This window comes from Urocitellus parryii, chromosome 12 (genome assembly GCF_045843805.1).
Source record: "Urocitellus parryii isolate mUroPar1 chromosome 12, mUroPar1.hap1, whole genome shotgun sequence".
In the NCBI taxonomy this organism is placed as follows: Eukaryota; Metazoa; Chordata; class Mammalia; order Rodentia; family Sciuridae; genus Urocitellus; species Urocitellus parryii.
Window position 1 is genome coordinate 82,285,427 of NC_135542.1, and position 17,622 is coordinate 82,303,048.

Here is a 17,622-nt window from a genome sequence, read left to right on the forward strand (position 1 = left end):
ACCTAGAATGGATTTATTTTGGGTATTGTTTTCATATTTATCAATTAGGTATAATTTGTAACTGGAAAACTTCTAAAAAGTGAGAGAACACTTTAAAGACACAACAATTGACATATAATATCTCCAATCTAAAACTACAACTATACAATTTTAATCGTTATTTTTATTGTAAAAAAAGAGAATTTAAAAAAGAAAACAGTATCACTTAGAATCTTCACACTAACATAAAATTACCTGTGCACTCTGAGTTTTTATTCATTTGTATACATATAACATATACTTTACATTTTAAAGCGATATGGTGCAGCCAATATGGAAAGCAGTATGGAGATTTCTTAGAAAATTGGAAATAGAACCACCATTTGACCCAGCTATCATCCCTCTCCTCAGTCTATACCCAAAGGACTTAAAAACAGCATACTACAGGGACACAGCCACATCAGTGTTTATAGCAGCACAATTTACAATAGCTAAATTGTGGAACCAACCTGGAATACCCTTCAATAGATGAATGGATTAAAAAAGTGGCATATATACACAATGGAATATTACTCGGCAATAAAAGAGAATAAAATCATGGCATTTGCAGGTAAATGGATTGAGCTAGAGGAGATAATGCTAAGTGAAGTTAGCCAATTATTTTATCTGTAGTAATATATAGAAGAGAGCTAAAATTTCTGAGTAAGAGGCAATGAAAATAGCCTTTTGTTTTTTAGTTTTTAAATAACAATTTTAGTTACTTTTTAAAGGAAATTAAACATACATGTTTCTTAAAACCCTGTTACATTCTTTTAAAAAAAGATTTGGTTCATTATAGCTATACAAATAGTGGGATTCATTATGCCATATTTGCAATGCACATAGCATAATTTGATTTATCTCATTACCCAGTGCCTTCCCTCTCTCTCCCTTACAACCCTGTTACATTCTTAAAAACAAATACACTCTTAAAATTTGTCTGTAAATTTCAGGGAATGTGCTGTTTGGATTATTTTAGCTAACATTTCAATTTGGGGGGCATATGTTAACTTTTTATTTTTGTAAGTGCAGTAGTGTTGCCTTATAGTCATTATGTTTTTTAAAAATAGATCTATATCTCCAGTGTTCAACTAAGCATAAAAATAATGATGAAACAGTAATGTAAATACTACAATTCAAGTGAAGAAATAAACATAAATTATAAACAGGACTCCGGTGCAAATACAGATTATAAGTGTGTGTGTGTGCTGTGACAAGTTGTTGTGTGACTTTGCACAAGCAGCCACAAAAAAAAAAAAAAAAAGAAAAGAAAGACTGGAAGTACAATAATATAAATCTGCAAATTGGATTTTATTGAGTGTTGATCTATTAACCCATTCTGTCTCTTCATCTCATTTGTGGAACACATGAAAACTTGAACAACAAGTACACCATAGTAACTTTGAAATAAATATTAATGTTTTTAGAGGTCTATTCTTTTAAGAAAAGTAATAGGTAAAAGATTGGTGATATATTCATTAATATTAGTGTCATTAATGTTATCATTAATAATAAATTATATAATAAGCTCAGTAATTATTATCAGTAATAAGCTCAGATTATGATTTATGACCCATTTTAATAACCTGTGTCAATTTAACTGAAATAGAATTAAATTCATAGAATTGAAAACTTGGGACTTAATGGGTTAATGTTCGTTCCCAATACATTGTCGTTTATAATGTTATTCTCAGGGTTTACATTACCTCTTATCAATAGAGATTTTTCTAAAATAAATGTTAAACAATGGTTTGTAATTGAGGAATGTGAAGTCTAAGTGGGTAGGGATTTTTTGTCTCTTTTGATGTGCTGCATTCCCAATACCTAGCACAATACCTTAAGGTTCATAATCTTTCAGCTAATATTTGTTAATAAGTGAATGAAAGTGAATCAAAAAACTGAGTGTGGTGGCACTTGCCTCTAATCCCAGGGACTGGGAAGGCCCCAGGCAGGAGGGTCACAAGTTTGAGGCTAGCTTTGGCAACTTATTGAGACACTGTCTCAAAATAAAAATAAAAGGGCTGGGGATACAACTCAGTGCTAGAGTGCCCCTGGGTTCAATCCTCAGTACAAAAACAAACAAACAAACAACAACAAAACCACATGAAAATCACAAAGCTGTCAAAGTTACACTCCTTTTGGGAAGAAAGCGCTCCTTGAAACAAAACTAGAAACAGGTTTCCTGCTGCCTTAAAACTTGCAACATCAGCTGAAAATTATTAACAAGAAAACAGAACAAAATATTAGAAAAAATGTTTCAATAAATAAATTCTTGGGCAACATAAAAGTATACAATGTTGAAGAAAGTTACTTTAATGAATGTAGGGCAGCAGTTTTCCTGTTGCAGCAGGACATGTATGAGGGAGAGGTACTCAACAAGTTAGTCCTTTTGTCACTGGCAATTGTAAGTTTTGGTAATCATTGTTTTCTAAGCTGTGATGTATCCTGGAGAAGACCCATTGCAAACAAACAAAGGCACAAGGTAACTTTGTGAATAGCTAGAAAGCATGTTATTATAAGAATAAAAAAATTGAATGGTCAACAATATGCTTTCTGTTCTTGTTTTCATTGCTCAAGCAAAGAGTGAATATTTCAAAATATGATCAAGTTATGACCCCTAAATATACATCTCTTTAGCAGGTGTTATGTAAAGATAGGGGTACATGTATAACACTCTCCCTTTCTACACTGAAGTAGGCTGGTTATCAGGAAAAAGGTGCCTCTTACATTTTTGAAATGAGAAATGGTATATTCTTAATGCCAGATAATTGTTTGAAGGGGCTTTCTCAATGAATGTAATTCAGTACAGTAGTATATTCAGCATTTAAAATAGACCAATGTTATTTCAAGTATAAACTATCATAGTTTTTAATGGATTAAAGGATTTCTTTAACCATGGAAGAAAAATTGACTTTTATTCAATGCTTGAATTTCTTTTCTTGGAGAAAGGAGATCAATCAGTGGCAATATAAAAATAGCATACAGACAGGAGCAGTGGCACATGCCTATAATCCCAGCAACTTGGGAGGCTGAGGCAGGAGGATAGCAAGTTGGAGGCTAGCCTCAGCAACTTAGTGAGGGCCTCAGCAATTTAACAAGACCTTGTCTGGAAAGAAAATAAATAAATAGAAAAGGCTGGGGAAGTGGCTCAGTGGTTCAGCACCCTTGGGTTCAATCTCCCGTACAAAAAAAAAAAAAAAGAAAAAGAAAAAAAGGCATATAGAAGTTGCAACAGGATGGGAAAAAATATCCAGCAGCTCTCATGAAGTCCTCTTTGCTTAGCAGACTATCATCTGCTCACTGTAAGTCCAGTTACTACTTGGGTGATTTGTTGTGAAAAGAGAGACTCTGGCTCCCATGTTACTGCCCTCGCCCTGGAATTTCCCCCTATCTTACCCTGCCCGGAAGATTGCTAAACTGCATGAGTTAAAACTGTCTTCTGGAAGCTGGGTTAATCTTTCAGCTCTACTCATGTGTAGGACAAGCTTCGGCAACAGGGCTTGCTTTCCCTTGGCCCGTGCCCAGTGCCCTGATAAGTGGGGGCTCTGACTGATTTCAGCTTGCTGATGTTTGCTCTGTTTGAGATGGAAGTGCTTTGTTTTAACAACCCATGGGGTGTATTCAGAGCCATCCAAGATTGTTAATTCCTACTGGTTTTTCTTTGCCTTTCTTGTCTAGCCTTATTATTTTAGAAGATACTAATTATATTATCTTGTTCATGCTAAATATAGCCACCCTGGAATTATTCACAGGAAAACACTGACTGGATGCTATATCTGGTTACCTGGAACTGATTCCAATTATTGAAAACACAGAAGAGCTAAAGCTAAGATCAGTCTATCCTCATCATTCATCAAGGCTCTTAACATTTCATGGGAAATGACCATTTAGCTCTGGTCAATAATCTGTATTGGTATTTTAGATGAATTTATTGAATTTAGTAAAGACTTTCTCAGAAAGGGCTCTCCATTCCAACTCAAATCCCAGTAACAGTCCACTTATTTACAATGTGTAAATTATCTCTGATAGCTGCATTTACCTTGGCATACACAGCATTTGTGGTTTGGGACTTCACTGCCGTAAAATTATCTTGAGTAATTTGAAGGTCAGACTGGGAGAGGATGATACAGACAAATAAGGGTACTCTATGGTAAGAGTTGATCTTTAGTCAGTCCACAATCTATGATTTATGACTGCCATCCATTCTAATAAATGCTGATATTGTATTTTTGAGTATCACCATTTTTAATATCTTTATTGCCTGTAATATATTCTTTAAAATGTCTAAGACTTCTAGTCAACAGGTTGCTCCAGGTTAACAGTAGGAGTCAATCCTGTTGAATCATCAATTAATGGTGTCTGTAGACTTGTTTCTGCCTCTATCCCAAATATCAAGGCAGTCAGGGTTGCTCCTCTGCCTCTACCAATTAGATCCAGTTTGGCCTTCCCTAGGTACTATGGAGCCGGTCAAAATCGGGTTTTAACACGTGGTTGAGGTCCTAGAATTAGTGCCATCTCCAGTTTAATGTGCAAAGTTTCCTTATGAGTAACTTCAAAGATGGGTGACTGGAACAGAAATAATTTCACAATAGAACACTCTGTTTTTAGCTAAAAGATGTTTTTCTAATGCAGTTTTTTTTAAGCTTTCATGTCAACCTAAGAACTTGAGTCCTATAATGATAGAAGAAGAAAAGGCTACTTTTGAAAAGAATAAGCACAAGGTGTTAAGTATTTTGTTATAATTTAAGGTTATATAGCAGATATAAATCTCAATCTAAAATAATCCAAGCTTGCAAGAAAGAGTTCATTTTTCATTACTCCACCAAATTTCTGTTTCAAGCTCTGATTTCACAAGGGGTAGCAAACATTTAGTCACAGTCAATTTGGCAGGGACTGCATCTCAACTAAGGGATCAGGGTTTCAGGCAAAGACCATGAAGCGTTTGATCTTTGCTCCTCAATTACCGTACTGGTTCTTCCAATAGATATTGGAAATCTTTCCTCAATAGCAGCCAGCCTCACAGATTGCTGCTAAGTTGATCTTGGTCTATCAGCAGGGTTCCTTTAGGTCTGGTGGTTTTTCACTACTTCTGTACTCCTTGGGTGTCTGGGGATTGTGTAAGCATCCAGAACTGCCCATTGTGGTAGCTACCAGCCACATGTGGCTATTTAAATTTAAATTAACAAAAATCAAATAATATTAAAACTCAAGTTATTCAATAACACTTTCCATATTTCAGGTGACAAACAGATCTAAGTGGTTAGTACTCTGTCGGACAAGTAGGTATATCATAGAAAGTTTTAATGGACTGTGTCACTCTGAAGTCTCAGCTGGCCTAGATACATGGCCTAGTTTTTGTTTTGTTTTGTTTTTTTTCCCTCTTAAGGAGCTTGTCACATAAGTTATATCTCTCAACTCTCAGGTCCTGTACGTAGATCCTGCCATTTCAGCTACCCTTACCCCAAACTTGTATCTGAATAGGGTAAGAATAGATCCTATTTTTAGGGATCCATTGTATCTAGGCTTTCATTACATCCCTCCAACTTTCTTCTTCCATTTTTACCGTAAGAAATCTATTTCTCATCTCTGTGAAAGGAAGTTTTATTATTGTCTACACCAGCACTGTCCAATAGGGAAATAATGTGAGTTTCGTATGTAATTTGCATCTTTCCAGTAGCCATATTAAAAAGGGAAAAGAACAGGTTGATATAAATTTCTAATATTTTTGTTTAAACCAATATATTCAAAGGACCATAATTTCAACATGTACTCGATATAAAAATGAATAAAAAGATATACTACATTATTTATTACATACTAAGTCTAAAATCAGTATGTATTTTGTACTTATAACATCTCACTTTGGATTAACCACGTTTCATGTGTTCATTAGAAGCTATTGTATGGAGGAGTGCAGGTTTTTAGCTGGATTCAATTTCAATACCCCCCTCCCCAAGGCTAGACTTTTGAAACTCAAAAACTAAGTAAAAAAATTCCTGTTTTTCTACATTGTTATATTCCTTTCCTGAAACAATGAGCAAAGATGAGCGTAAATGAGGGTGAATGTGATGCTAGGGTGTATAAGAAAAGCCATAGGATAAAAAGGGAAATACCCGAAAGAAAAAAAAAAGTCTTAAAATCCCATCAGTTAAAATTTCAAAAGTATTAGTCTGAGACATTGAGTTTTTAAGGTCATAAAATTTGCTGTAGGATTATTGGGAATAGTTTTTGGCTGCAGGTTTTTAACAATTTCATTAGCAGTTATAAATTGCAGTAATATGATTGTGTATAGTATAACTGCTATGGCAACTGGATAAAACAATGAAAAAACCTGCAGTGTTATTATTGGGAGTAAATCTTATTATTAGGACTAAGGCACAAATTCCATTAGTAGTTAAATCCTGCAATAATACCTCTGACAATGTGTACTGCAAAAACTGTAAAACCCAAAGATAAGAATTTTATCACCAGGAAAGACAATAATAATTCAAGCCTATGGCTGCATTTCATACTATAGACTCTCCATTTGGGGATTTTTGGAAGTAGTAACTAGAGAAAAGTTGCTTCATTGAAAGGAATTTTTAAACTTTTAACTGTCATGGCAGAGAAGATTTAAAGTTTTTGGGGTGGTATTTTCCACCTATTTCTTTGTATTTTATCTTCATTTTACATTTGATGACATTTAAAAGCAAAATTGAAATTATTTGAAATGTTGAATCTTCTATTAAGTAAAACATCCATAAAACTTTGGAGTCAACAACCAGGGTCAAATAGAAAGGCCAATTAAAAAAATTTGCATAAATAGGTTATAATCTATTTCGTGTAGTTTAAGCCTGGGACTGATGGAGATGATAAATCAAGACCTGAGTAGGGCTGGGTGTTATTAGGAGCAGAAGAAACTCAGTGGGCAATCCTGGATGGGGAGGGTCAGTAGAATGTACATTTCCTATAGTAGGAAAAATGTAGACTTCAGGAAAAAGTAACTTTTAGCATGCTAAAAGATTCCAGCTAATATAGGGCATGAATAGTGATCATGGGGATTGAGTCATTCTTAGTAATTATAATAAAATCCTGAGTCCACCTAAATTATTGGTGTTCCAATCTTGGTACCCATTGAGTTAACAGAAAAGAAATAATATTGAATGTACTGTTTGAAAGTCTTTAGTCCTTTAGATAGTGACGTTTGGTACCAAATAAGTATTGCCTAAGTTTTATTGAATTTCTGTTTTTTTTCCCCCTGGCCTGTTCATGTTTACTAACAGCAATCACAACAGAATGTACTAGTAATTATTATTTTACTGTTTTATTATGTGCCAGGAACTTTAAGTTTGTATTTTCTATCTTCTTAACATACTGGAAAGATGGGCCTGATACTGGTTTTAGGAAGCTGGGACTCAATAGGAAGTTGGGACTCTGAAAGGTTAAGTACAATTTGTGTTATTTTCTTGCAAAAATGCTGAACATGTGTTTCTGAAAATTCTTGGAGAATGGGAACTAATTTTTATGTACTTTTAAATAGTATATAATATGATCAATACTCAGTTGGTACTCAATAATTACCAGCTGAGCAAATCAAAAGATCTCAATATTCTATAAAGTTTTTCTAAATTTTAAAAAAATAGTTGTAGATGAACACAATACCTTTATTTTATTTATTTTTATGTGGTGCTGAGGATCAAACTCAGTGCTTCATACTTTATATCACTCAGCCACAATCCCAGCCCCTCTTCTAAAAAATTTTTTAGCAGACAGGTTTCTTTTATTTATTTATTTAGTACCAGCGATTAAACTTTTAAAAGTGTTATTGGGAGAAGAAGCTGTTCTGTGGGGTCTCTTGGAGACAGCCTTTATGCATTTAACTCAGCAGTAGAACAATGTCAAGGTCCACTCTTAATTTCTTTACTCCTTCAGTAAATAATTCTAACCTTGGTCTCTTAGCTACTCAGTGGCTAGAAAGAAAAGTCGACATCCAAGAAAAACATTTCCCCTAAAAAGAAGAGCAGTTTTATAAGAAACTATCAGTCCCTTGAAATTTTCCACAACTTGAGGAAGATTCCCCAAGGAACTTTCTCTCCCTCCTTTTAAAAGAAAGACACTGATTATTTAAAACTCATTGCTTTTAAGAAAATTTCTTTACAATAAAGTTTCTTTCTTTTTCTTTTACCTTTGCCCTCAACCAATTTTTTTGGAGGGAAGGCAAAGAATATTAAAAGAAACCAGGATGACCACATGACATGAAATTTTATGAAGAACAAAAATAAATAAAATGCAAAAACCTTCTATTATGTGTGTTGTTCTTGAAGGGCAACTTGAATGAACATAATTTATGACCATTTCTATTTATCAGCCACTAAAAAGAGTCCATACACTTAACCTATTAATGATACAGAATACTACATGAGGTCAAAATAACTATAGGTTGTAGTGACTTAGTAAAACCACTCAAGAAGGACATTAGAGAATGCTAAGGTGAATGCAAAATAAGAGTCAATTTAACTATCGTGGTTATCTCAACATTTTAGAATGAAGACTATGACAAAATAAGTGATAACTGTCTTTTTCTGTAAGATGTATACTTTGTTTTTATGGTATTATTTATCACTTAATTGAAATTGAAAATAGAATTGGATACTGCATTCAATGCTTCTCTCTCTCCATTTGTCCTAAATCTTCAATATTTGTCTTTCCCTTTTCTCTTGTCCCCCAATGTCTACAGATATTCTCAATTCCCACTCAACACTACCCTCCTTTACTCTCCTTCAAAGAATCCTCCCATAAAAACTCTAATACCTTTTTAAGGTACTTTGTCCATGCACCTTGCTTTCCAACTTTACTAAAATTAAGAATGACCCTCCATTGTGTCTAGGGCCCAGACTTCCTGTTTTCTTTTCATATGTTAGCTTTCCTCTCTTTTTCCAAACTATTTGCCTCTGGAGCTTTCCTAATGCTCCTACTTCTCTGATCATTTCTCCCCAGTCTCTTTCTGACTTTACTCTTCTTAGTTCCTAAGTACTAGGATTCCCACAACACTTTATTCTTTGTCCTCTTTCCTCTATACCAGTGGTCTGTGCCCCAGCTAAAATTGAAAGCAAAATTTTTGTTTTGTGATAAGGCAATTTTCCTCCTTGAGAAAGTGTTAATAGATTTCATATTCTCAAAAGGGACCATGGCTTTTTAAACAAGGCTAACTACTCCTGCTCTCACACTCTTTAGTTTATTTCATCCCTTTAGCCATCTTTTTAAATAGCCAGCCACTCCCAAATCCATCCAGTTCATACCAAGGGATAGTAAACCCCAGAAATCAAGATTCAAATAATAATAATAATAATAATAATAATATTGAATCAGAACAAGAAGTTGTGGTGTACACACTTTATGTCTAGCTCAGCTTACTAAATCTCCTTGAGTACCAATCGACTGAACCTTGGACAGGGGTATGGGTGGGTCTGGGAGGGTCCTTAATTTTGTTCATTGGGCGGGGTGTGTGGGGGGGAACAAAACGGGGAGGAATCGGGTGAAAATAAAAAAAGGTTGTGTATGCAAAAACCCCAGTTGCTAGTGGCAGAAGAGAGGGCTCGCCCAGGTCCTAAGTGGTGAAAGGCGAATGGGAGAGACAACTGACAGCAGCCGCAACCACAACCCACAGCGGCAGCAAAACCAACCCCTAACTCTGCCACCACCACCACCACCACCTAGAGCCAGAAACCCCCCGCTCTGCAGCTGGCGGTGCCTTTGACGGAAAGCCACCTTCCATGATCAACTTCCAGTTCAATATAAACACTCCTCCTCCCGCCTATTGCTTCCCTCTTCCAGCCAATCAAAGGAATGGGCGGGATTGTCCTTAGTGGGTTCCTATTTTTTTTAAAAGAAGGGTAGACTGTGCGCCGCGTTCCGGTCGAGGGAAAAACACCTCGCTAGCTAGGGGGTGGGGCCCCTGTGATGGGCATGCGGATCTGCCAATGAGGCGCCCCAACCGAGCTAAGTCCCGGCGGCCGAGGTGGGCGGGGCTCACGCGGGGCCCGGCCAATGGCGCCGGGGCGGACAGAGGTTGAGCTGCTGTGGGTAGGGTTAGTGTGAGAGGTGCGGCGGGGGAGGTAATGATGATGGTGGCGGAGGAGGAAGGCGGGGGAGGGGGTACTGGGCGCTGAGCGGCGGCTCTGGCAGGGTTTGGTAGGGTGGGAGACGGTCGCAGGGCGATCCGTCAGGGAGGGGGCTGGCGGAGGGGCGCCGTCCGCCTGAGGGGCTGCAGACCCCGGCTCCCGCGAGCGCCGCAGCTGGCTTGGCTCTTCCATGTGGCTCCAGCGGGGATGGAGGACTCGGTGGCGGCGGCGGCGGCTGCTGCTGCGGCGGCGACGGAGGAGCGACTCTGAGGAGGGAACGGGGCCAGACTCAGCCCGACAGCGGGAATAGAGGTGTGAGGAGGGGGCGGGAGTGGGCGAGCGGCGGGGCCGGGACTCGGGGACCGGGCTGGGGTCTCTGGCAACGCTTGGATGACAGGGACCGCAGCGGGCCACCGCCTGTCTTTGCTGGGGGTCAGGGGTCTGGACAGGAGGCAAGCCTCTGGCAGGCTGGTTCCCAGAGGATGGGGGAGGGCGGCACCGCACCCCGCACAGTCCACTTGCCCCCACTGGACACTGCTTCACGCCCAGGCAGGAGTTTCCATTTCCCTCCAGTTGGCAGCGAAGGTGAAGGGAGCCCAAGTGGCCTGGAGCCCTGACATTGCCTCCCTCTGCCTTGAGATTTCCCTCCACTACTCGTTGCCCACCCATTTGCCCCTCCAAACAACAGCATTTCTCCCTGCTCTCTAGTGTGTTCTAAGCATGTATTCTAGAACTCGAGGCTATTATTGAAAAACAAAGTTTATTTAAAAATACTCTACTCTTCTCTCTGAGTGGCCATGGATATTAAACCGCGTCCCTAGACTTTCCCGCTTTGCTCGCCCTTGTTTGGTGATAGGAGGGAAGGTAGGGCCCGACTTGCGTCTGTGATTGTTGTTGATGCTGACTACCTGATATATTGCTCCATGTCTTTGGTGTGAATTGTAATTTCTTTCTTGGTATCTTAAATTCTTGATGTTACCGGCTTTTGAGGTTGGTGTTTTGTTTCATTGTTTAAAAAAACATACAGAGAACCTGGGTTATCTGTTGCAGCATTTTCCAACATGGGTGGTTAGTCACTTTTCGTGCTACTCTCCTCATATTCTTTCTCTTTTTGTCTTTGTTTTGCTTTTCAGCCCTCCAGAATAGGAGTCTTATAGCCCCTGAGGTGGAATGGTGATGGCTGCTTGAGGGAATCTCCTCTCATTCATCCTGTCATGTATATCATGCTGTTGGTGATTGGGCCATTCATCTAAGATGGGATTTACCCTGTGAAACAGGGAGAAGACTTATGGACCCCAAACATTTCAAGTTGTAATTGAGTTTTTCAAAGTACAGACACACATGCAAAGCTCTTTTGCTTTGGACCCTCTGCTTTATTAAAGTTGCTGTGTTGCTAACCCAGAACTGTTCCAGTCTATTGACCCATCATCATGGCTTCAGTTTGGAAGAGACTGCAGCGTGTGGGAAAACATGCATCCAAGTTCCAGTTTGTGGCCTCCTACCAGGAGCTGATGGTTGAGTGTACAAAGAAATGGTAAGATGTGCTTGGGGTTAGAATTTGCTGAACTGTGGCCTAAACTGACTGTGGCCTAACTCTTGAGTCTTTTGATAGCAGACTTACCTTTCTGTAGTGCACAAGTGTGTAGAGGCTGGGCGGGGTGCAGAATACTCAAACAAGTACTGTGATGTGCACTGTTGCTGCTGATACTGTCCCTGTGGATTTTAATTACTGTACTCCAATATGTCTCAGAAGACTGTAACTGAGCACACTGAGTACAGTAGATTTTTGTCTTGAGGTCATTTATCATTTCTATTAGAATAACTTTGATTTTTATAATCTTAAATAGCAGTGGCTAATGAAACAGGGAAAACACATGCATGTTTTCATGTTTTAATATAACATGTATGTTTTAATGTGGAAGACTAATGGTGATAACCTGTTTTATTTTGGTTTTGTTTTTTCATTTCTATTTGCTTAGGGTAAAGAATTTTTCATTATTTGAATAATGGAATGCCAGTCCACACAACCTTAGAAATTCTTTTGTTAAATGCTTAGTCAGGCAACTGTATTTTCTTCTAATTGCCTAATGGGATACATTTCTTGGCTGCATTTAAGGAAGCAATTAGTAGTGCTGGTCGGTGATTTGCTTCTTTCCACTTGAGCAAAGTAAATTTAGGGCTTTCTTTTCACTGCTCTGAATGATAAGCAACAAGAATTCTTATTTACTGAAAGAAAAAAGTTAATCTTAAGCAAATGGTCCTTTGGGTTTTGATTTATTGCAGTGATTAAGCAGTATTACTACAAAATAAGTTCATTTTATCATCCACAAGGACTGTAATCTCATGTCTATAATAACCTCTGTTCTTAACATCCTTTTTTATTAGATGAAGAAAATAGTTTGTTCTGTTCTAGAACTCTTACAGCATATTCAAATTTTTTTGAAACTATAAATCCTTTTGTCTTGAACTTGTTAGGAATATTGTTTTAAAATCAATTCAAGAAATGCATGCACTGATTGCCTAGTTTATATCAGATACTGTTGATTTGATCAAATATGACATAAGCTCCCCACCCTCAAGGAGCTTACAATCCAGAGTAAGGATACACATGTAAATAAGTTCATTGTGATAAGGTACATATTATAAATGTTATGATGTAGGGATTTTGATCTGTCTCTATCCACTTGAGTATCCTTGGGGAGGTTACCTTTTTAATTCATTTCTACTTGCACAAAAGTAATAATGGTACTGCTTCATAGGAGGGATAATTATGAAGATTAAATGAATTAATTCTTGTCAAATGCCTTTAATATTGACAGGAACATAGTGCTCAATAAATGGCATTATTATGTACAGAGTTGGCAGAGGAGAAAATAATAATAATGGTTGCAGATGGTTTCCTGGAATCTGAGCTGGGTTTTAAAGATTAATAATAATTGTCTAGGAAGTCAAGGAAAGAAGTGAAGAAATTCTAGACTGAAGTAACAACCTATGCAAAAACATGGAGACACTAAATAACATGATCCATGCTGGAAATTTAAGCAGTATAGCTTAATATTGATGGGGTTTAAAGTGTAGGATGAGGGAATTGCAGTGAGATATAAGGTTTGTTTGAGAGGCAGACAGAACTCAAATCATAGAATTATGTGCTATTATGTATGGCTTGGATGTTATTCTGTGGGTGAAAGGGACATAGTGAAAAGTTTTGAGCAGAAGAGTCATTAGGTTTGCAATTGGAAAATCACCTTGACAACAATGTGTGAAATAAGGGTTTTTGAGAAGACAGTGACTTGAGACATTGATATGAGGGGAATAGGGATTGGATGAGGCCATGACAGATGGAATAGAGAGAATTTACTGGAGAAACACTTAAAAAAATAGGACTTGGGGATCATTTCAGTTGGGGGATAAGGGAGAAGGAAAAGTCTAGATTGGTACTCAAGTTTCTGACTTGGAAGGCTAGGTGTAACAACTAGCCAAGATAGGAAATACATGAGGAAGGTCCTGTTTACCAGTATTTCTTAACTAAGAAATGTACAGGGAAGGTCAACCTGAATATGGTTAAATTTGAGTCTCTTCTTAAGGACTAGAACACATTAGGTTATTCTTTAGTTACAAAATCAGTTTTTTCCCCAGTTTGTAGCATTTGGAATTATCCCCCCACCCCTTGCATAAGTAGTATTTAAGTTATTGTTAATGTGTTTCAAAGTGAAAGCAATAGTGAAAATCTAACTTGATTATAGTTGAATAGATGACTTGATTTAACAGGTGTACCGTCATAGGTATACATATTAAAATAGGTCTTATGGTAGGATCTGAAGTTAATGCTAGAAGCATTTGAATGTTTTCCCATAATTTTCAGATATTATTTTGGGAGTGTGGGAAAATAAGAGAGAAAGGAAATTTAGAGATTCTGATTTAGTGAAAGGAAATAGGCATTAGTATATCACTGAAGATAAATTGCAAGTATTAAGAAGATAAGAAAGTAGATCTGATAAATTAAAGAAGAAGAAAGTAACTATAAAAATGAAGAACAGTTAGTATTCCATTGAGATTATGCTCTCGGAGGTAACCTGTGTATATAGATGCCATTGCTTTTTAGAAGAGGATAGATAGAATGGAATTTAGGAAAGCTATAGTGTGTTGATGGAAGAGGGTAATGGGAATCAAGGTATATTTTCCAAGGGAGAGAGTATTATTTCCGTGACTAAGGAGGGGAGAAACATCCCATGTTCTCTTGTCATGGCCACAAAGTATGAGCTTTATCCAAGGTTTGTAATATCCTGATATTACAAATAACAGGTCAGAGTAGGGGCTTATGGGCTATTTTTTCAGTAGGGGCTTTTTTTTTTTTTCAATCTAGACATGGACAAGCTTAATACTTTACTCTTGATCAAAGGATAAATAATAAAAATTGGATGTTTTGGGTTTTCTCCTTCTCAAACTTCTTCTCTTTATTGTTCTCTTGTATTTTTGCCTTTTCCCTGGCTAATTAGTTCAAGTGGGTCCATTCCTTGATACTTTCAAGGTGTAGTGGTTCTACACCTTAGGTCAGAATCAAAAACCAGAATATTGGAGAGAAGGATATTACATACAGAGGTACTATTCTGTATCATTCTCTGAGTCACATAAAGAAGCTGGAAGCAAATTTGGAGATGATAGGGATTTAAGAAATAACTTATTGTTGTCTTTGGTCATTTAATTATTCATCTTGGTTTAACTGATATAGCCATTGGTAAAATGGACTGGCCACTAGAGATGAGTTTGAAAGAGATTGTGCTGTCAGTTTTCTCTTTGTTTAATTCTTGTCCTTTTCTTTTGTTACCTGCATGTCATTAGATTTCTGAGGGAAGTCTTCTTTACTATATGAGTTCTCAATAGTTATACAGGTCTTTAAGGAAACTGCTTGAAAGTTGACAAGTCCCGATTTTGATGCTAATTTAATTAGGTTGCAGAATTAAATTTTGTTAAGGCATTCTCTGGTATATGATATGAACCATATGTATGAGGATATATTATATTTTGTGTGTGTTTCTTCATTATATACAAATATGAATATGTTTTATCTATGTGTTTATATTTCTTTCATCTAATTTTTAGAGGAGGAGTAAAGATTTTTCTATATTGTATTCCTTTTTCTTGTTTTAAAATGTAATTTTACTTATAATTTATATTTTAAATAGATGATACAGTCACATGGTTTAAAACTCTAGAAATACAAAAAGGTGCATGTGTGTGTTTGTGTGTGTGTGTATATGTGTATCCCTGAAAGTAACTCCTCTTCTTCCATGATTTTATATATCCTTGTGACCTCCAAATTTGAAAAATAAAAAGATAGCTCATTTCAGTTTTTAAGTTTGTAACTAATATTGGCCTGTAAGATAAAATATCAACTCCTTAATCTGATTTACCAGGCTCTCTGTAACTCATCCCAGTTTAATTTTCCAACTGGACATTAGAAAGCTATATGCACTTTCTGTGGTAACTTGAATTTATGAAAGCCAAATTATATTAAGAAGCATTAATTTTAGCTTTACTTCTTTGGGTGGCTTGAGCAAGTATTTCTTTGTTGATATTTAATGACATGATCTAGAGTTAATGACATGATCTAGAGTCTTAATGTAAAGAACTTTAGAAACAAGTTTTAAAAAGAAAAAGGAAAAAGAATTAATTGGGAATAAGCCTGATGGGATTTTGGAGCCTCTTGCAAACCACTGTTTCAGGAGCATAGTGAACAAGGAGTAAAGCAGTAATGGGTGAGATCTGAGCAGGTGGTAGAGGCTAGATCACAGAGGGCCTTGAGTTCATGGTAAGAACTTTGCATTTAAGTGGGATAGGAAGCCATTGAGAGATTTGAGCAGGGAAGTGATATCATCTGATTTACTTTTAAAAATACTGTTTTGGATTCTTTGTGGAGTATGAATTGTTGTGAGTAGAACTGGAAGCAAAGATGCCAGGAAATTATTGTAATAGTCCAAGCAGCAGAATGGTAGGTGGTAAGAAATGGTCAGATTTGTATAGGTAACATGTGACCACACTCCCACCCTCATTCCCACTACTGAACTTTATTGAGGTATAACTTACACTTTTTTTAATATTTATTTTTTAGTTTTAGGTGGACACAATATCTTTATTTTACATTTATGTGGTGCTGAGGATCAAATCCAGTGCCTCATGCATGGTAGGCGAGCACTCTACCACTGAGCCACAACCCCAGCCCCATACACTTTTACATACAATAAAAGACATGCATTTTAAGCTTGTGGTTCAGTGAGTTTTGACAAATGTGTGTATCCATGTAAGTGGAAAGTAAATTTTTTGGAGATACAGTTGACAGGACTTACCGATAGATATGATAAAAAGAGTTGGATTAGAAATGACTATAGAAATGACTATCACATCAATCAGGTGAATGTGATACTAATTACAGGGGTGAACTAACAGTTGGTTAGGAAAAGGTTTGGTGTGAGGGAGAAATCAAGAGTTTTGTTTTTCTTGAAATTTGGGATGTCCAGATGGAAATCTTAATTAAGCAGTTAATAATAAGAGTCTGGCCCTGGGGAGAGAAGAGGCTGGAACTTCTAAGTATGTAGGTAGTATTTATAACCATGGGGCTATAGGAAATATTCTATGGCATTCACATAGATTGAGATTGAACCTTGAGGCACTTAAGCATAAAAAGGAGCCAGCAAAGGAGACTGAAAACAAGCGCTAGTGCGGTGAGAAGAAAATTAGGAACATGTGTTTTCCAAGAAACTAAGGGAAAAAAAGTGTTTGGCTGTATCAGATATAATCGAGAGGTTAATCAAGGTGACCACTGGATTTGGCAAGGTGGAAAGAGCTAAAGTCTTTGAAGAGTGGTTTCAGAGGAATATTGGGGAAAAAAACATTATTAGACAGGGTTAAAGGAGAGGAAGTGAATACAGTGAGTATAGGTGATTGTCTTAAGAGAATTTTGATACAAAGCAGAGAACTAGGTAGTAACTGGAGAGGGACAAGAGTTCAAGGTGTATTTTTTTTGCAAGGTATATATTACAGCATGTTTGAAAGCTGATGGAAATGGTTATTAGAGAAGGAAAAACTGATGATATGGTAGGAGAGGAGGTTAAACTAAGGAGAAAAATCTTTGAGAGAAAGAGAAAAGGATTCAGTACACAAGTGAAAATGTTTAAGTTTAAATAGAAAAAGTGACAATTCACTGTTAAAATGAGAGAAGGTATGGATAAGGGGGCAGTATACTGGTAGATTTGATGTGGGAGGGTATGAATGTTCTATTGGTTTCTGTTTTCTCAGGAAAATATATTAGAGGTTATCAGCTGAGAGGGAGGTGACATAGTTGTTGAAAGATTGAGGAGAAGGCAAAATTGACAAAGTGAGAATGAATGGACTAGGGAAATATGGGATTGCTGGGTAGTACCAAGGACCTTCTTAACTTTGTGGTCATAAATCTTAGTAAGTTTGCATATTTTAGCCCAGTTATATTCAGTAATTGGATTCAAGTATG

At 37.0% G+C, this 17,622-nt stretch overlaps 1 protein-coding gene across 6 annotated transcripts in view; it reads left to right on the top strand.

The window, feature by feature from the left end:
• Nucleotides 1–10,038: 10,038 nt before the first annotated feature.
• The window catches only part of Ehbp1 (EH domain binding protein 1), a 305,243-nt gene continuing 297,659 nt past the window's right edge, over nucleotides 10,039–17,622 (top strand). For 2 of the 6 annotated variants that reach the window (XM_026387182.2, XM_026387185.2), the window contains exons 1-2: nucleotides 10,234–10,430; nucleotides 11,252–11,652. In XM_026387182.2, the coding sequence (XP_026242967.1) occupies nucleotides 11,549–11,652 (104 nt within the window). In that variant the 5' untranslated portion in view covers nucleotides 10,234–10,430; nucleotides 11,252–11,548. Of the gene's footprint in view, nucleotides 10,113–10,232; nucleotides 10,431–11,251; nucleotides 11,653–17,622 lie in introns of those variants that run through there. The other 4 variants (XM_077792155.1, XM_026387183.2, XM_026387186.2 and 1 more) reach the window with 4 other exon arrangements.